This window comes from Nycticebus coucang, chromosome 12, assembly GCF_027406575.1.
Source record: "Nycticebus coucang isolate mNycCou1 chromosome 12, mNycCou1.pri, whole genome shotgun sequence".
Lineage (NCBI taxonomy): Eukaryota > Metazoa > Chordata > Mammalia > Primates > Lorisidae > Nycticebus > Nycticebus coucang.
The window spans coordinates 54,907,662-54,927,049 of NC_069791.1; the positions used below are offsets into that span (position 1 = coordinate 54,907,662).

Here is a 19,388-nt window from a genome sequence, read left to right on the forward strand (position 1 = left end):
CACGGGATGCTCCTGGAAGCACCATTCCTGCACAATGCAGTGCAGCCACACGCAGCCCTGGACGTCTAACAGGAGAGACGTCTACACTCATCCCATGCACTGTTTTTACTTTTTTCCTTTTCCAAGTAATAAAAATAATCTTTTTTATTTGGAAAGTATTTTATAGTTTTAAGAAGCTCTTGCATTCAAAAGACATCACATCATTTATAAAATACCAGCTCCATTTCATAATCGAGGGCTCGGAGAGCCATGCGCCTAAGGACTGTAGAATTCCCAGTTAGCCAGCGGCCAAACTGGGACCCTGGTTTCCTGACTCCACATTTGGGGCTAATACAACTGTGCCACATTTCCTTCAGTCTCTTTACTAGGAACAGAGTTGCTTTTTATTTTTGTCTATCCTAGTCATGTTTCCCTAAAGGGGAAGAAATACTGTACCAACCAGCTCTTCATCATTATTAGTCTGCGGCAACCTGGAGAAAGTACTGTCGGGAGAAACCTTCCAGCGTGGGCCCCCAGGACAATGGAGTCACTCTGGCCAGCAGGTCTGAAAGAAAATACCATCTCTTAGGCTTGATAAACTGGAGGCCAGACATCTGGTCAGACTGAGCTCCTGGCATCCTGCCTTGGTTATCAGTCCAGGCCCTGAGGTCAGAGAGGCGGACAACCCCGTGCTACACAGAACCTCACACTCCGGGCTTGGCAAAGCATCCTGCCTCTGAACCGTGGGGACAGGGAGTGTCTCGTAGGGCAACGACCCCACAGTTACTTCCCAGCTCCTCTCCCCAAGAGTCCACGGGCTATCCTTCTCCTCCCTTTCTGTTATTTCCTTGTGTGTTTCCTTCTTTGTTTCCCCTTCTGAGAAATCTTTGCTTGGGTTGATCAGTTTCCTTGCATCAATTGGCTCTAAGTGAAAGAAATCTCTCTGTTTTCTGGGTCGCTCATACCTGACAACTGAGTTGAGCTGGGACAAAAGGACACAAAGACCTGGGCAGATAACTACCATCGAGGGACTTCAGAGGGGCTAGAGAAGCCCCTCCTGTCTCTCTTCAGTTAACAAACACACTGCACCCAGATGACAAAGCGCTTTGGAAATCACATGCATAGCCCCTGAGTTTCCAAAGTTTCCTCCTGAAGCTATGCAGTGACATCCACACCAATCATGCAGCAATGTGGCACCAGAAGGCCCCATGCATGTCCCCACATTACTGCAGAAGGCATACCAGCCAGACACAGAAGGAGGTCACTGACCACCTCTCTGGGATGTGCCCCTGGGACCCCAGTACCCACGGAGTCTCCACCCTCCTCTCCCACTTCTCCCCCAGCAGATCTCATGTGGCTGATTCTTCCCGAGAGCTTCCTTCTACCTCCGAGGGCCTGATGCTGAGTCTTTAGGCCGGGAAAGAGTATGTTTTCAGGATGTCCCCTAGCGGGTCAGCGCCATCACTCCTCTCAAGGGGTTCATTCAGGGCTGGAAAAGGAACTAGAAAAACTACAGAAGCCCTTAGAGGACCACATAGCCTATTCTCTTTCTTCTATTCTCACTTCACTCAGGGTTCCCAAAGCGAGGCTTAGGCCACGGGGTCCCTAGCAATAATCATAAGGGGCCCTGTAGTTTCAGACCTCCATGTTCCATCTACCCGACCAGGTGGATCCCGTCACACACATTCACGGCACTGTAGACTTCTCCCTCACGGCCATTCACATAGATTTGTAGGTCCATTCCATCAGTGACTCCTTTCCCAATTAGACCAAGCTATATACAGGCAGAGATCATATAGTTTTCCTTCACCTGGCAAAGAGTGGACTCTCAGTAAATATTTGCAGAATGGATGGATTAATCTTCACTGATGATACGGCATGGAGAATGAGCTTAAGCTATGGCAAGAAGAATTAGCTGAGAGCTAGCCTGAAACTGGACTGGGCATTGAGCACTGGCTCTGCACTTGCCTCCCGTGAGACCCTGAGCAAACCATCTCGATCCTGCTCCTTTATAGTTCTCAATGGTGACAAGAGTAGAGCCTACTCTCTCTGCTTGTATTGAGGAAAAGCTGAGATAATACATGCCAGACTCTACAGATAGTCTCTGGCAAATATAAATGCTAAATAAATATTAGCCAATTACAGCCTTCTTGGTGATGGAAGGAGAAGTTTTGATTTTGTTCTTTGTAAGATACAAGGGAAAAGGTTGTATGCTTCACATTTATCAAAGAGGCAGTATTGAGAGTTAAGATAAAAAAAGAGAGTGAGAGAGAGATCATCTGCTACAGCATAATTATTAAACGATGTACAGACTATGTCTAGAGATAGTGAGTTTAGAACTAGAGACAAGGTAGGTGTGGTCACCAGAACAGAAGGTAAAATTATTGATGGAGTCAGGAGGTGAACCACAGGGACCTTGAAGAGTGCATAAATGAGCCTGGGTGTCCAGGAGCAAAAGAACTTAAGTGGGAATCCAAGTAACTTCCTATTTTAATTAAAGAAAAACCCTTTAGCGGTGATGTATAAAGGCCTGATGTGTCACAATTGAGTCTGTTCATGGATTTAGAGCCCTTCCAAATCAGGAGAGCCCAGGTGAAGAATTAGCAGATGGAAGAGGACAAACTTTGCAGCCAGATGCCAAGGTTTAAATGCCAGGTAAGCCATGACTTGGACATGTTATTTAACCTCTCTGGGTTCCATATGTTTCATCTATAAAATGGAAATGATACTAGGACACCACTTTGCCAGATTTATTACAAAGATTGAATATACAGTAACACACAGATAAGTATTAGGCCTAATTAAAAACATCACCTCTAGCTAATGGACAAGTGGCTGTCCATTTGTCTCGGAAGGGGAGAGAATCTGCAATAAAAGCCAACATAAAATAATAGGACATGGCCAATGGTTTGGAACCACAGTGAAGAGGATGAAAGAAGCCTTCTGAATGGGTAGAGAGTGTGCAAGTGCTACCCGAGGGCCCCACTGGAGCTGATGCTTAGTGATTTGGCTGACCAAACAACCCTCTCTGAGATACTCCATCTCTTTCTTTGCTTTGCCAGAGTCTACAGTCCCAGGGGCAGTTCTGCCTGCCCAGCTTAACCAGGCAAGAATTAGCTCCTGTTGCTTACTAATAACACACCTAATAATGCAGACTCCTCAGTTCCACTAAGTCAGAATCTCTGCAGAGGGGGCCTGGTTATCTGGGTTTTCAGAAACATCCCAAGTGATTCTTCTTCCTACTGAAAAACTAGAGAACCCTGCTCTCGGACTCTGAGACACCTTCCAGCTCTGATCGTCTCTGGCTCTATGATTGTCTGGTTGGATGAACTCCTGAGTCTACCCCATATTGTCAAGTCTCCTGGAGACACAGTTCCCAGGGGTGAAATCCATGTCCTAGGTGTGAAGAGAACAGGGGAATAGATGCTACAGAGCCCTCCTCCCTTCCTGCCCCTCGTGCCATACTCAACTCTGTCACAGATGTGTCACCTGAGGGCACTGACATCCACCATCCTGGTAAAAGTAACCCTGTCTTTTCCAGGAGCCCTGATTACCTTGTAGAGAAAAAAAAGAAATCATGACATCCTACCCACGCTTCATGAGCAAGCATCTTTCCGGCCAAAGACAAGCATGATGTCATGGAATATGTGATTTTGGTCTCCTTAATGCAAGAGATATCATCACCCCATCCTTCCCAGAATGAGATGGGAGAAATAAATTATAGAACATCCAAATTGTTTCTAGAATGACCAGTAGCATTTTTTGCAGAGAAGAAAAGATTTATGCTTCCTTGTGTTGGCAGGCTTCCCTCAGGCTAAAGAAAATGTGTTTGTTTGGATCTGCTGAGGCCCAGGATGGCCACACAAACTTGGAGGTAGTTGTGGCTCCCTGGTCTGGAGGAGTCAGGCTACAGATCCAGCAGGAGCTGGGCAGAGTCCTAGGAAAGCCCATTTTGAGTGGACATCAGTGGCTTTGCTGAAATGGAGGTGAGCAGAAAGGAGGGGAAATCATTAGGCAGAGCAGCTTCCTTCTGTCCCATTGCAAAACCTTGTCAGTGGTCTCTCTGCCTCAACTCTTCTATATCCATTCTGGCCAGTATTCTTAAGACACTGTGTTGATCAGGCTAATTCCCCTCTTGAAATCTCCACAATTGCCTTCACCTAAAATATAGCATCAATTCCAAATTTCTCAGTCTGCTGTTCAAAGCCTACCACAGCCCTGCCACAACAGGTGTCCCCAAGTTTGGCTCCCACAATTCCCAAAATCCCTCTCAAATGTTCACAAACCTCCTGCTCAAGCAAGCATGCCCTTCACTCTCTTCCCAGGCATTTCCTATATAGCCACCTGCAGGCTTTTGCTGCTATGATGTCCCCTTTCTACTACTGGGCTCCACCTTCCCTGACCTGTTCCCTTCTCCCCACTTATTCAAATCCCTCCTCTGCCTCAAGGTGAGTCTTCACTATTATGCTATGACCACCCACCAATACAGATCTCTGATATGCTGTGTTCAACCCTTGCTGGCTGGTGAGGTGGAAGAGAAACACAGTCTAGAGGCAGATAGCTCGAGTTCTAATTCATCTCTGCCAGTGACTAGCCAAGTGGTGTGGGGCAAATCATCACCCTCTCTAAACTTAAGTGGCTCTACAACCTGGCAAGTTATTTCAGTAATTGTGAATAATGTATATAAGCAGTAGTAGCTAGTACTACCAGTGGCACCTGCTACCTTGACTCCCCAATTTGCCTCTTAGTGTCTTCAGTGTACCCCCATATCACTTAGCCCCTTCTGGCTTCTTAGAAGGGGCTAAGGAGACATTTTCTCGGGTCTCTAAGTGTTTGTGCTATAAGATTGGATTTTCTTACGTAAGAAAACCAAAGATGATGAGGCCTGAGACCTGCTTTGCACTCACCTGACAGGCCAGCTTTATAGAGCTGACAGCTTTGTAGAGCTCAGAGACAAAACCTAATACCAGGTTCATGGAGTCAACATGTGCCTCTCCTGGGGGAAGCCTGTGAGAGTTACAGTCTTGATTTGTAAGCTGTGGGAACACCAGCAGCTTGCTAAGGAAGCTACTTGGTTGTCAAAACACATCCCAGCTTCTGCTGTCAGGGGGTGTCAGCCAACATCTTGGAGAATGGCAGAGCAAGCTCTTGGGAGTTCAGTGCTGATAAATGATTTGTAAATATCACGTAGGCCCAAGGAGTGGATGTGAGTGTAGATGGAAGTCATCTCTATTTCAAAGCAATGGAAAATTGTGAAAGCTCCTGCTTTCTTGTGTAAGCTCATGTATTATATTTTTAAACTTATAAACAGTAAAAATGACTATAAATCTACTTGCTCCTACCATGCCACAGTAATAAAACCTACCCTGGACTAAAAAGGATCTCCTATTCCTTTTCTAAGACCTAGAATCTTGTTATCCCCTTTCCTCCCTCCAGGTATACTCCCTCTCTGTTCCAATGGATTCAACCAATCAACCAGCAAGTATTCATTATGCTCCACGATGTGTCCAGAGCTTTGTGGACAACAAAGAAAGATAACAGAGGAGAGCATGGCCTTCTCTCTCAAGGAACAACTTAAAATCCAGGTCAGTCCGATCTGCACCTGCCACTACTATTCAACATAACACTGGAAGTTCTAGCCAATGCAATCAGGCAAGAGAAGGTTATAAAGAGCATCCAAATGAAGGGAGAGGAAGTCAAACTCTTGCTCAAACTCTTGCCAATAATATAATCTTATACTTAGAAAACCCCAGAGATTTAACCACAAAACTCCTGCAAGTGATCAAGAAATATAGTAACATCTCAAGGTATAAAATCAATGTCCACAAATAAGTAGACTTTGTATACACCAACAATAGCTAAGTTGAAAAGCAAATTAAGGACACAATTCCCTTCACAGTAGTGTCAAAGAAAACGAAATACTTAGGAATACACCTAACAAAAGAGGTGAAGGATCTTTACAAAGAGAAAGGTATGAAACCCTAAGAAAGGAAATAGCAGAAGACATTAACAAATGGAAGGACCTGTGTGCTCTTGGCTGGGAAGAATCAACATTGTTAAAATGCCTATTCTTCCCAAAGCAATCTACAAATTCAATGCAATCCCCATTAAAATATCAATATCATACTTCATAGAAATGGAAAAATAGTACTTTGTTTTGTATAGAACTAGGAAAAAAAAAAAACACATATGGCCAAGTAACAAAAACAAACCCGGAGGCATCATTCTACTAGACTCCAGGTTATATGACAAGTCCACAGTGATCAAAACAGCATGGTATTGGCACAAAAAATAAAGACATAAACATATGGAACAGAATAGAAAACCAAGAGATGAAACCAGTCTCTAGTTGCCACCTGATCTTTGATAAACCAAACAAAAGAATACAGTGAGGAAAAAAATCCCTATTCAACAAATGGTGCTGGAAGAACTGTATAGCCACATGTAAAAAACTGAAAACTGAATCTACATCTTTCACCACCAATAAAAATTGACTCAAGATGGATAAAAGGTTTAAATATAAGACGTGAAATAATAAAATTTTTTGAAGAAAGTGTGGGAAGAACTCTCAATGATGTCAGAGTGGGGTAAGATTTTATGACAAATACTTTAGCAGCAATCACAATAACAAAAATAAACAAATGGGACTTAATTAAGTTGAAAAGCTTCTGCATAGCTAAAGACACAAGTAAAGCAAAAAGACAACCTTCAGAATGGGAAAAGATATTTGCATGGTATGAATCTGACAAAGGGTTGATAACTAGGATCTACAGAGAATTCAAATTAATCAACAAAAAAAGAGCAAACGATCCCATCTTCCCACTGGACAAGAGATATGAACAGAACCTTCTTTGAGAAATATAGACGAAGAGCTAACAAACATGAAAAAATGCTCATCATCCCCAATCATCAGAGAAATGCAAACCAAAACCACCCTGAGCTATCACCTATCTGCAATGAGACTAGCCCACCTCACAAACTCTCAAAGCTGCAGATGCTGGTGTGGATGTGGAGAGAAGGGAACACTTTTACACTGCTGGTGGGACTGCAAACTAATACAGCCTCTTTGGAAGGAAGTATGGAGAATCCTCAAGAAACTCAAATTAGACCTTCCTTTTGATCCTGCAAACCCACTACTAGGCATCTACCCAGAAGAGAAAAAAAATTATTTTATCATAAGAACATTTCACTAGATTGTTTATCACAGCTCAATTTACAATTGCCAAAATGTGGAAACAACCTAAATGCCCACCAATCCAGGAATGGATTAACAAAGTGGGGTATATGTATACTACAGAATACTATTCGGCCATTTAAAAAGATGGAGACTACATCTTTGGTGCTAACCTGGACGGAGTTGAAACACATTTTTCTTAGGGAAGTATCACAAGAATGGAGAAGCAAGAATACAATGCACTCAATACTAATATGAAGTCAGTAGATGATCATGCCCACATAAGAGAAAAACTCAAATCAAGTCAAGATGGAGGAGGAGAATGAGGGAGCAGGGGGATGGGTGTGCTCCTACTTAATGGGCATAATGTTAAGGTGTACTGCATACCCCTTGGGGCCAGGACACAATTATAAAAGAGACTTTACCTATCAAATACAAACATTATAACCTAATTCTTTGTACCCTCAATTTAACCTAAAATAATTTTAAAAAGACTCTTTAACATACAATGTAATGGTCTCATTAATGTACATTGTTTTCATAAGGATCATATTATTGTTCCTTTGTTTTAGGCTAGTCTCTTCCATCTCTGAAATATAATGTTTATTTAAAAATCCCCTCTCTAGTCCACAGCATGAGGGTGGCCTAGGCCCAGCAACAGTGATGGGTAATCACTAATTCATATCAGAGTCTTAATCTTTAGCTTTACCTTCTTAGTATTTTTCCAGAAAACACATAGTGAATCAGACCCCAATGGGGGTGGTATCAGAACAGCCCCCCATCAAGACTGCAGAACAAAGGCCTCTGTCTAGCCCTGGGAAATCCCAAGCTCCACTCAGACTCAGGTCTACTCTGGTGCCCACCAGCTGTCAACATTTGGAATCCATTTCTCACTCCCAAAAGCCACCCCAACAGAACTGACTTTACCAATGATTGGGCCCAATGGTGTGGTCAAGGGGACTCTGGGAAGTCACCCCCTCCCTAGCCAATTTTAGGGGGAAAGAAGATTGGGTAAGTTCTGGATCAAAAAGAAGAATAAACCTGAGCTGAAGGGTATCAAATTTTTTTGAAATAACCTGACATTTGGTATTTCAATAAAAGGACAAAAGGAAATAATTAGAACTGTTGGGGACTTTCTTATTTCACATTTTCATTGGTATTATCTTTATTTTGAATTATATATGGGGAAGCATCAGACCATTAACTTTCCTTCCAAACAGTGACATGTGGGGAGGGAGAGGAATGCAGTGATTAAAAAAAAATTAATAAGACATCATTGATTAACAGGATCAACAGCAGTTGTACCTGTTGTCCTTGGCAGACCAGACATAAGGTCACTCTATCCCTTACCAACATCTTTTTACTCAGAGTGCCAACTTCTCCAATCTTCCAGCTCCTTCTCTCAGGCCGTCCTCTCTTCCATCCCCATCCTGTACCTCTGCCTTTGTCTCTGAAACACTCCTCTGCATCCTTTCCTACGAGTTATTCTCCTTCATAACATTAACTGTTATCATCCATCCAGACTGCACATGTGTGGGTCAGGACAGAGCAAAGGGAACTGTCAAACCAAGACCCTTCTCCAACAGCTTTCTAGATGCCGAGGGACATCTCCATCAACTTTTCGATAATGTCATTCGATATGGGTGGCCCAGAACATTCTATTTTAAGTCAGAAGAAGAGTAAATTTAGTCCAGAAAGCCTTATTTTGTAACTGCTATGGTGAAAACCCGGTTCTAGGCACAGTGATGAATGAGAAGACCATTAGCAATGATCTTCCTTCCAGGAGTTTGAGTTTGGGTTGTAGAGAGGTAGTTAAACAACCAACCACAGATGGAGTAGAATGTATTTTTAATAAGAGCACAAAAAAAGGGGAAATGGCGTTGGCCTGGATGACTGAGGATGGTTTCTCCAAGAAGGTATACTTGGCATCATATCGGGGACAACCTTAAAATTCAAGCCAAAGGTACTGAAATGGTCCTGTTCATAAGCCTTGACATGACACAGTAATAGGAATTGTGCCCTGGAGAGATAAATTTGGGAGTCCCATGTAATGAAAGTGAAAAAAGGAAAGGAAAGGCAAGAGACCACTAGGACATTGCTATAGCTGCCTCGACATCAATTCAAAATTGGTGCCCTGGCTCAGTGCCCATAGCTCAGTGGTTAGGGGAGAAGATACACCAAGGCAGACAGGTTCGAACACAGCCCGGGCCATCTAAAACAACAATGACAACTGCAACAAAAAAATAGCTGGGAGTTGTGGCAGGCACCTGTAGTCCCAGCTACATGGGAGGCTGAGGCAAGAGAATTGCTTAAGCCCAAGAGTTTGAGGTTGCTGTGAGCTGTGATGCCATGGCATTCTACCCAAGGGTGATATGGTGAGACTCTGTCTCAAAAAAAAAAAAAAAAAAGCTGATGCTCAAATGATGTAGAGTTTGTGTGTGATGTCACTACAACTACACAACAATAAATAGCAATAACAACACTCCAGTGTACGATGTGCACTACAGAGAGAGCACCATAGAGGGTCAGCGGTCACAAGCAACTGCCAGTTGTCTAAGTTGGATATTCTGTGAGAAATAACTTCATTGCAACTGAGGCCGTGGCCACCTAAGTGCAACTGGGACCACTTTCCTCAATTGTCTAGGCGATGTCCACTTAAAAAGTACAAGTGATTGCAGTAGTGGAAAGTTTAATCAGCTGGGGAAGAAAGCAAACAAATGTGCATGGATATCCTAGGTACATTTCCTGTAATTGGCACGGATTCCTGAGAGTTACCCATTCAGGTTGTAGTCATCTCTGCTGTTTATAACACATGCCAACAGGATAGCTGTTTGGACTTTTGGAGCAAAGCTGCTGTCTAACCCTTCAGTTTTATAGTAGCAGTAATTTAGAAATTTATGATAAACATTACATTGTAATAGTATCACATTACTCAGAAATTCCTAAGTATTGGAACACAATATATAGGATTACTAAATAATGAAGCTGAAGACGGCTATAAGTAGCCTGCTTCCAGGATTCCAATCACTATAAAATGGAAGGCCTAAGACAAGAAAAAAAAAGTAAATAAATAAAAACAGGCAAAGCTCATTTTTAAAAATATAAATTTGAGAGTCAACAGATCACTATTGATCTCTCACTATATTGGAGCTCGTGGGCTCAGCCTTTGTGCAGGAAACCAAGAGAGCCATGGTGAGTCACAAGACATGATCAGCTGAGCAGAACAGTTCAATGTCTAGGAGGTAAGATACAGAATGAATAACCAGTTCAAGGGACAGAGTGACAAGTGACATGAGAGGGCTGGGGGAATTCGGGGTGTTCAGGGGGCTGGAGGATGGGGACATTAGCTCTAGGTAATCTCCCCTCACACTGCCTCTGAAAACCCCCTCTTGGGGGAATCCCGGCTCAAACAACTCTGCTGGACTTGGATCCATCCCCAAACCTTTAAGCCCAATTATATTTCTCTGGGACACGTACAGCTGGTTCTTTGCAGTTTTGTTTGTGATGATTTCTGCACACGCCTCCTAGTGCACAGGCAGGTATGGCTTGTCCGCAGCATCTGGAGAGTTTCCTGAAGGCAGAGTCTGTCTCATTACTGTCCCACCACAGCATGTACTCCTGATGGGCTCTATCAGTAGATCTGAAACACTGGTAAGGGGCAGAAGTGACTTCTTCAGTTCCTAGGATGTTGCACAGGAGAAGTTATGGAGCTCACAATGAGGGGCAGTCAATGAGTGAGCCCCTTGCTGGTGAGAGCTGAACCCCAACTCTTGCCTATACCATGCCTCTCCGCAGCTCCCAAAAGGCAGGGCCTTGCGCGGAGCAAAGACGCAGTGTCCACCTAGAGCAGCTGCTGGGAGAGGGGAGCTGCAGCCGGATGGGGGAAAACCCCAGTGTCCTCCAGAGCTCTCTGGTCCTGAAAGAACCCCGAAGGATCATTGTGTGGGAGCCTGAGCCAAGTCCCCTGTCCAGGTCTGAGAGGAGCTTCCTTTCTGAGTTTCCAGGCAACCACACGATGTGTAACATGCTCAGTTTTCCCCAGGCTCTCTCCTTGTCCCCACCACTGTCTTCTTGTCCTTAAATTTTACGATTCCTACGTCTGGCCTTAGAACAGTTATGAGGAATGATAGGACTCTAGGGCTTCTCGTCCCCTCGGTGTTCCTTCTGTCACCTGCAGGCTGCCTCAGCCAGAAGTTGCTCAAACCTGCTTTTTGGCACATACTCAGAATATGCTGGGGTCTTCCTTTAGTTAACCAAACAATCAAGGGACATCTGGGGACCTTTTCCTGCCCACACCCCTTAAATTAAATTTTAAAACTCAGATTTGAACCCATTTCTTGCCTTCTAGCAGAAACTTGTGTTGCACCGTCCTTAGTGAGGGGGTCCCACTGCATCCCTTTGGTTGTGCTGGCTGCTTCTCACTGGGGAGTGGCCGGGGATGGTGCTGGGATCGCAAATTCTGGCTGGAGTGCTCCAGTGGTCGTTGGCTTTCCCCAGCCCTCAGCTCTGCCCGAGGTATCCACCCTCTGCTTCCACAAGAAAACACAGGCTCCGCTTGCCCCAGCCTCTGTCCCACCCTATGCCTGCCTCTGCTTCACTCAAACATCTCCTCTAACTCTGCGTCTAAGTAGCACATCTTTTCTCCAATGACAACACTGCTTATTTCCTCAATTTGACAATTATCTCTTCATTCATTTGCTCACTTCATTATTGATTCTCCCCACTAGACTGGAAAGCCAAATGGGGAAGATACCTTGCCAGTTATTCCCAGAGCCCAGCACAGTTCCTGCTTCCTAGTAAACATTGGTGGAATGAATGGAGGAACAAATGAACAGATGATACCATTAAGTACACTGGGTCAGAAATGTTTTCATTTTCCCTTTCAGATGGTGAGGCACTTGTTTAGGAGGCCCAGTTCTTTCCTGTGCCATATTTCTATCAGCTATACAGGCTTGAAATGTTCAATAAATGCAAGTCTAATTGAGTAAAATCAAATCAGAGGATCCCTGTGATCAGGGATTCACAGACAGGCTGGATATAGATAAACAGACAGGGCAGGGATGAGTGTTGGGAGGCAGGGTAGGTAGGAAAACTGTCAGACAGAAGGAGCAAAGTGGAATTATTGAGAAAAATCCAGCCTAGGAGGCATGGAAATCAATTTTAATTAGGGATGCAACCTTACACTTCTTCTCTGTAAGCCTTGGTTTGCCCATCTCAAAAATGAATGGAAAGAGACCAGATTATTTGTAAGATTCCCTCCAGTTGAAACATCTCATGGTACAAAGATTGACACTAGAAAATAAATACCAAGTAAAAGGGAAGGTAACAAGCATCTTGCTCTATCTGGAGGCCTGAGGGATGGAGTTGATTTACCCCAGGCTGGGCCACATGGCCCCGACCCACATGCACACCACTGTATGAGTGTATACCATGCAAACCACGTGATCGTGTGCACACAGAAGCTGCCCCAGCTCAGGGCCTATCTCCACAGACAGAGAAGAACCAAGTAAGAAGGGCAGGTGAAGAACAACCTCCAGAAAAAAACTAAGGGTCAGAGGAGAAGGAGGCCCATGCTCTGGCAGTCTGGGCTACTTGCATCAGCAGTTCAAGGGAAACCCACTGCCCAGGTTCCTAGGCAGCGTTTCCAGGGTGTCATCTTCTTTCTCTTCTCTGGAAATAGAGCAGCCTGTCCCAAAGCCACTTTAAAAATCTAATTTCCAAGAGGATGTAAAAGTAAGATATGTCTTTTTTATGAGGTCCCCCCTGAGCTAGGAAGGGCCAGTATGGGAGCCCACCCCAGACCAGAGACTGGCATTTGCAATAAATGCAAGTTGAACTGAGCAAAATCAAATCAGGGGAGACAGAGCAGAGCTTCACAGACAGGCCCAGGAGGCAGCCCTGTGCATGACTGATAAACTGATAAACCAATATGACAGGAACGTACAGCTCTCCAGCTAAGGCTGGTGTTTAAATTCTTAAAGGATTACATTTTATATGGTTATGTAAGTACCCACAGAATAACCTCAATTTTGCCTCTTGGTTTGCTAAGCCAAAAATGTTTACTAGCTGGCCCCTTTCAGAAATTTTGCCAATCCCTGACCTAAACAATTGCTGAGTCCCCCTGCTACTAGTAAAATCAGAACTCTGACTCCAGCCCCTGGCCTTGAACTCTAAACTCCATCCCTGAATGATGATTACGGGGGCCAGGCAGCAATTCTCCTCCAGCCCACTCTCTCCTCTTCCTCATCCAGTATCCCCTCCCTGCTGCCCAGACCCCCTGCAAGGTCTCCAGAAGATTTTCTTTTCTACCTCTGTCCTCACTGAGGCTCCCACCCCTATGTCCCATCACACCATTTGGGAGCCCCCTACAAGGGACTTGGTCACATATGTCTTGGGTGAGTTGCTTTTGTGTTGCACTGACTGCTTCCCCAATGAGACTGCAAGCTGCATGAAAGCAGGGAACACATGTGGCATTTTCCCCCAGTTTCCCCCTCCCCATACCTCGGAGAGTGCTGGGCCCAGAGGGGCTGTAGTAGATGTGAGTAGGTCTGTACCACTGAGGCCAAATGAGAGAGAAGAGCACCTGCCCACCACTCAAGGCCAAACTCCACTGTGAGCAAGCCTGCCACTTGTGGAGGGGACTTGAGCACAGTGTCCCTGAGCCATGGAGCTCTGTTCCATCTATCCTAAGCCCGAGAATGCTTGTATCACTCACACTACAACAATACAAATCCCAACTCTATGGACAAATTCCTAAAGGGCTCATTTTCTGCTTCATTCTCCCCTCCAGGGAACGTCCTTGGAGTCAGAGCTTTTAAAGTATATGAAATGATTTTTTTCTCTGAACCTGTAATTGCTGAGGGTTTTGCAAGCATATGAGCAGGAGAAGGGACAACCCTCTTTCTGAGCCTAGCTTTCCAAAGCTGGTAGATTATAAACCCAGGGATGCTTTCTTGCTGTGGGAGCCAAGAAGCAACATCTGGATAAAAAGCTTGGCAGAGGCTCCTTGATTTAATCTCCTCAGGAAGGTAAAGGCTGCAGAAATCAATGACAACAGAGAAACGGGGTGGGAGGGGACAGGAAAGGGCCCCTTATCTCAGGTAGCCTGAGAAAGAGCCTTAGCATTCAGATCTTTCTCCTGCTAGTCATGTCGAAGGCAAACCAGGATGACTGGAATGTACTATGCAGCCTATTTCTAGAATCATAGCAACAGGTGCCCTGAGAATATGGAGAAGACTGAAATACTTTGAACTGTCTAGTGGATGTCCCTCCCCCGGCCCCAGGATAGTCCTCCACTGCATCACTGTCCTCAAGGATAGAAGGAGGGGACTGGGGTAATGAAAACCAGGGTTCTCTCTTAAACCACCATGGTCCTCTGTAAACCTGCCTTGCAGTATCCTCTCCTCCCACAAAAAAATAGGGACTCTCATTCTTGCATTTCCTCCATTCTATTCTTGAGGATTTCTCTGATTGTGCTCACCTATGGGAGACTTTAAAGTCGCAGCCCATTCTAATTGGCACAACATCTTGCCAGGCACCTGGACACATCTAAGACCTGGGTGTTCCTCTCACTTGGTTGCTTAAACCTAAAAGGATGGCCCTTTCAGGTCAAAGGTGGTGATATCTTTTTTGTTTTTAAGGGAAGGCAGCCTAATGGTGACTAGTCAGTCCCAGTCACCCAATTAAGTGTGCACTAAACTACAAACATTAGCTTTAAAGGCATCGAGGGTGTGGAGGCGAGACTGTGTAGACTTGAGCTCTGGCAAGATGCCCTGCTTTTAGGCAGACTGTAAATTATAAAGAAATAAAGTGTCTCTGTTTTTCTTCCTTTGCCGTAGCATGTAATGAAAAGCAACAGAGCCTGTCTGCACGATCCTTCTGTTTCCTCCTCAGATTTGCTGTTAAAAGTTCCTGACTGGATATGATACTGGGCATCCGCAGACACTTGCTTCTATTACTGTCTCCACTGTCTTACACAATTCCCAGACACTGATTTAGTAGATCCCCCCTTACCCACATAGACACCTGGACACATCCTCGGAACCAGCTGTTAAGCCCACTACTGTCCTGGGGGAGGTATGATTCTAGATCACAAACCCACACTGGTGAGGATGTAAAATGACCAGTCTTTGGATTATTAGCAGAAAAAAAGTGACAGCAGGAATCTGAAGCCCCATGGCAGACAGCTCATCCCGGAGAGAAATGACAACCAGTGTGAATGCCTACTGTGCTTATTTTGCCACAACCATTCCTGACAAGGGAACAAGGGGATTTGTTCTGAGTTTAGGGATTACTCAGGGCAAGGCCACAATCTGTAGAAAACAGCCTTTAATATGAAACAAGCAAACACTTCCATTTGGTCTGAGGCTGCAATAAAGGCACGGCATGCTCCTCTGCCACGCCATGGGGACAGTGAACCACCAGGCAGTCCCTGTGTGGCTTGTGCATCAGGGCTTCTGGGGCTGTGCTTTTGTGAACAGGCTTCATGTCTGTGCGTCAGGCTTGTTTCCCAGAGCTGTTGAGAGCCACGCTAAGGAGGGCTTCAAACCTGCAGATAGAGGAGACTTCAGAAATTCAGGGCCAGGGGACCCCAGTAGGACTATTGGGGGTCTGATCCCCCTTTTCTTTTTATTCCCTGCATACTCTAAGCTGACAAGCGGGCTCATACCACACCTCCAAGCAGCGTGGTGCAGAGGTGTCCCTAGCACAAACAGCCTGGGGCAAACAATTCCCCCACCATTGTCTATGAGACTCAGAAAGATGTTGCTGAGCAAATCATGAGCTTTCCAAGTTTTCTGCCACCCCAGGCAAAGTGTTTGCTCTGACTTCAAAACCAGAAACAGCCAAAAGTTTCAAAAAATATCAGCCATAGAAAAACTAACACTTGCTTCAACCAAGTAACCTTTTATTTCCTGGGATAAAAATAAAGAGAATAAATTATCAGAAGACTTCCTCCAACATCATTAAAATGCTTTTGGAAGAAAGTTACGAGAATTATTTAAGGCGCACAGAGAAAGTCAGATTTGCCTTTCTTCCAGAACATTCCCTGCTCTAGACGCAAAGCACTGATACCATATCCCAGGAAAGAGAGGCTTATAGACACGGAACCAGAACAGCACTGCCACCGTCTTGGCTCTCATAGAAGTATCACGGGACCACTCTCTCTTCCACAAATACAGTGTATATCCTGAAAATATATCCAAAATATCTCTATCTGAGCTACAGTACAAAAACCACTTACCATCCATAAAAATAATATTTTCCCTATTCACAAATATAATCACATGTAAAGGAAATTTGGAACACATGGATGGGGGTTATAAAATCTCTTGGGATCTGAGCTATTTAAAGTCATTTTTGTTTGGGTTATCCCTCTGCTGGGTATAGGAAACTGGGTACAAATACATCCATCTCACAGCACTCACCATTTCAACAGCTCCTGCGTCATGGAATGTGGTACTTTTTAAAAATAGGCGACCCTTGGTGTCATGGAAAAAAAGAGGAAAAATGGGGGGATCAGGGAGGGAGGGAGTGCAAGAATCAAAGGGCAGGGACAGACTAAGGTTACAGCACAGCTTCAAATACTCTGTGGTATAATGCAATACCCAGGTTGAGCAGGACTCCCTTTCATCACCCCACTGTCACCAGTCTGCCTGGATCTCCCTTTACAAATCAGTCTCCCTGCTGGTGTCCAGGCAAAGAGCATACAGGGACCTCCGCAAGTCCACGTTGCTCTTGGCCTTGAGGTTACACTTCTCAAGGGGGCAGCTGCTCCTTCGGGTACTGTCCCCATTGTCCAGGGAGCCCCCCTGAACAGTCTTGCAGAAGGAACCCTTGTTCCAGCTGGCCTTCCGCTGGCCTCCTCTGTCCAGCCCGGTTCCTTGGCTCTGGCTGCCTTGCTCTTCCTTCAAGGCTGCCTGCTCCTCGTGGTCTGTCTCCCGGTGGTAGAAGTAGTTGAAGTTGGAGACGATGACCGGCACAGGGAGAGCAATGGTGAGGACCCCCGCGATGGCGCACAGGGAACCCACAATCTTGCCCCCCACAGTGATAGGCCTCATGTCGCCATAGCCCACAGTGGTCATGGTGACCACCGCCCACCAAAAGGCATCCGGAATGCTGGAGAAGTGGGTCCCCTGGCTGTCAGCCTCTGCGAAGTAGACGGCGCTGGAGAAGAGGATGACCCCGATGAAGAGGAAGAAGATGAGCAGCCCTAGCTCCCTCATGGAGGCCTGCAAGGTCTTGCCCAGGATCTGCAGCCCCTTGGAGTGGCGGGACAGCTTGAAGATGCGGAACACCCGGACCAGGCGGATGACTCGGAGGATGGCCAGGGACATGGCCTGCTGCCCATTCTGGCCGCCCCCTCCCCCACCTCCTGGCTGCTGCTCTGCCAGCTCGGTGCCCAGGGTGATGAAGTAGGGGAAAATGGCCACAACGTCGATGATGTTCATGATGTTCCGAGAGAACTCTGCTTTGCTGGGGCAGGCGAAAAAGCGCACAAGCAGCTCAAAGGTGAACCAGATGACGCACGTGGTCTCCACGATGAAGAAGGGGTCAGCCAGAGTCCTAGGCAGGAGCGGTGCCACCGTCGGGCCAGAGGGGGGCGCCACCAGCCCGCTGCCGTTGGCCCCGGGGGCGGGCACGGGAGGCTGGGGGGGCGCTGGTGGGTGGCGGAGCAGCTCGCGTTCGTCCCTGAACTCGGGCAGGGTCTCCATGCAGAAGGTAATGATAGAGATGAGAATGACCAGAACCGAGACGATAGCGATGGCCCGCGCCGACCCAGAGCTTTCCGGGTATTCAAAGATAAGCCACACCTGGCGTTGGAACTCGTTGCGGGGCAAGGGTTTCTCCTCTTCTTTAATGAAGCCCTCGTCCTCTCTGAAGCGCTGCATGGCCTCGTCTCCCAGCTGGTAAAAGCGGATCTCGTCTGCGAACACGTCCAGGGAGACGTTGACCGGCCTCCGCAGGCGGCCCCCCGACTGGTAGTAGTAGAGGATGCCGTCGAAGCTGGGCCGGTTGCGGTCGAAGAAGTACTCGTTCCGCAGGGGGTCGAAGTAGCGCAGGCGCTTGGCGGGGTCCCCCAGGAGGGTATTGGGGAACTGCGCCAGGGTCCCCAGCTGCGTCTCAAAACGCAGCCCGGAGATGTTTATGAGGACGCGCTGGTGGTGAAGGGACGCCGCGCCCAGCGCCTGGTCCTCCGCCATGTCCAGGCCCGGGTGGCCTTCTCCCTCCTCGTCCTCCGGAGGTGGCCGTCTAGGCGGTGGCAGCTCCTCGGGCAGCGGAAGCAAAGGCCGCCCTCCGGGGTCGGTGCTCCTCGGCAAGCCGTGCCCGGCAGGCACCGCTTCGTGGGGTCCATCCGTGAGCCCAGCCGTCGGGGGACACTGGAGCTCTCCCCCTGTGGCCTGCCCGCAGCCCGTTCCGGCCTCACCTCCTCCTCTGACAGTCATGGCACCACCGTTCTCCAGGGGCACCAGGGCGATCTCCATGGCGCGGGGGCAGGGGGCATGCTGCGCCCCCGCGGACCGGCTCTGGCGCCCCGCACTCCCGCTCCGCCGCCCGCGCCTGGCGTCGGGCTCCTCTCCCGCCGTCGGCCGGCCCTGTTCTGGGGCGGGCTGGGGTTGCTGGCGCGATCCTCTCGCCTGGTCCTGACGTCAAGAAGCCGCTGCCCTGCTCTCTGCCGCTCTCTCTGCTCTGGCAGCCGGTTACCAGGCAGCCGAAAAGCCTCCTTCCCGCAGATGCAACCTTCAGCCGCCCCTCTCCGGCTGCGCCGCGCTAGGCGTCCACCCTCCCCGCTGCCCCCTCCCTTTCTCTCCCCTCCTCCCGCTTCCCCTCCGCTGCAACCCAGTCTCCCGAAAGGGCGCAGCTGGGCCCTGAGCGAGGGCAGGGAGGCGGCCGAGAAGGGCACAGCCCCGTGGAGGGAGGGTGAGGGGAGGATGGAGGAACAGGTTGTACCGAGAGCGCTGAAACTCCCAGGGCAACCAGATGAGAATAGCTCTGCATTGCAGATCACCTGGGAACTCCAGGGGAAATGAACTGCCTTGGATTGAAGGACGAGGCTTTGAGATGAGTCAGATTATTAGAGAGAGAGCAAACAGCAGTCCTTTCTACTTTGGGGAAATAACAGTATCTCTCTGGGAAGAATTACAGACTGGAGGGGGCACGAAGGAGCTACGGACCTTGGAATACACAGATCAGTGGACAAGCATCTCCCTTCCCATCTTCCTACAGACCCACAAAA

The 19,388-nt window shown here is 47.2% G+C and overlaps 1 protein-coding gene across 2 annotated transcripts; it reads right to left on the reverse strand.

Annotated features, from left to right (window-relative positions):
• Positions 1 to 515: 515 nt before the first annotated feature.
• KCNA5 (potassium voltage-gated channel subfamily A member 5) lies at positions 516 to 18,909 on the reverse strand. 2 transcript variants are annotated; one of them, XR_008373424.1, is made up of 2 exons: positions 16,579 to 18,823; positions 516 to 544 (listed from the first exon to the last, which is right to left on the reverse strand). XR_008373424.1 is itself a non-coding variant. In XM_053557396.1 (1 exon), exon 1 carries the CDS (start codon positions 18,634 to 18,636, stop codon positions 16,819 to 16,821), a length of 1,818 nt encoding a protein of 605 aa, XP_053413371.1. In that variant the 5' UTR covers positions 18,637 to 18,909; the 3' UTR covers positions 16,038 to 16,818. The 2 variants fall into 2 exon arrangements, 1 of the variants encoding a protein (XP_053413371.1); XM_053557396.1 differs by lacking the exon at positions 516 to 544 and having other exon boundaries at positions 16,038 to 18,909.
• Between the last annotated feature and the right edge of the window lie 479 nt (positions 18,910 to 19,388).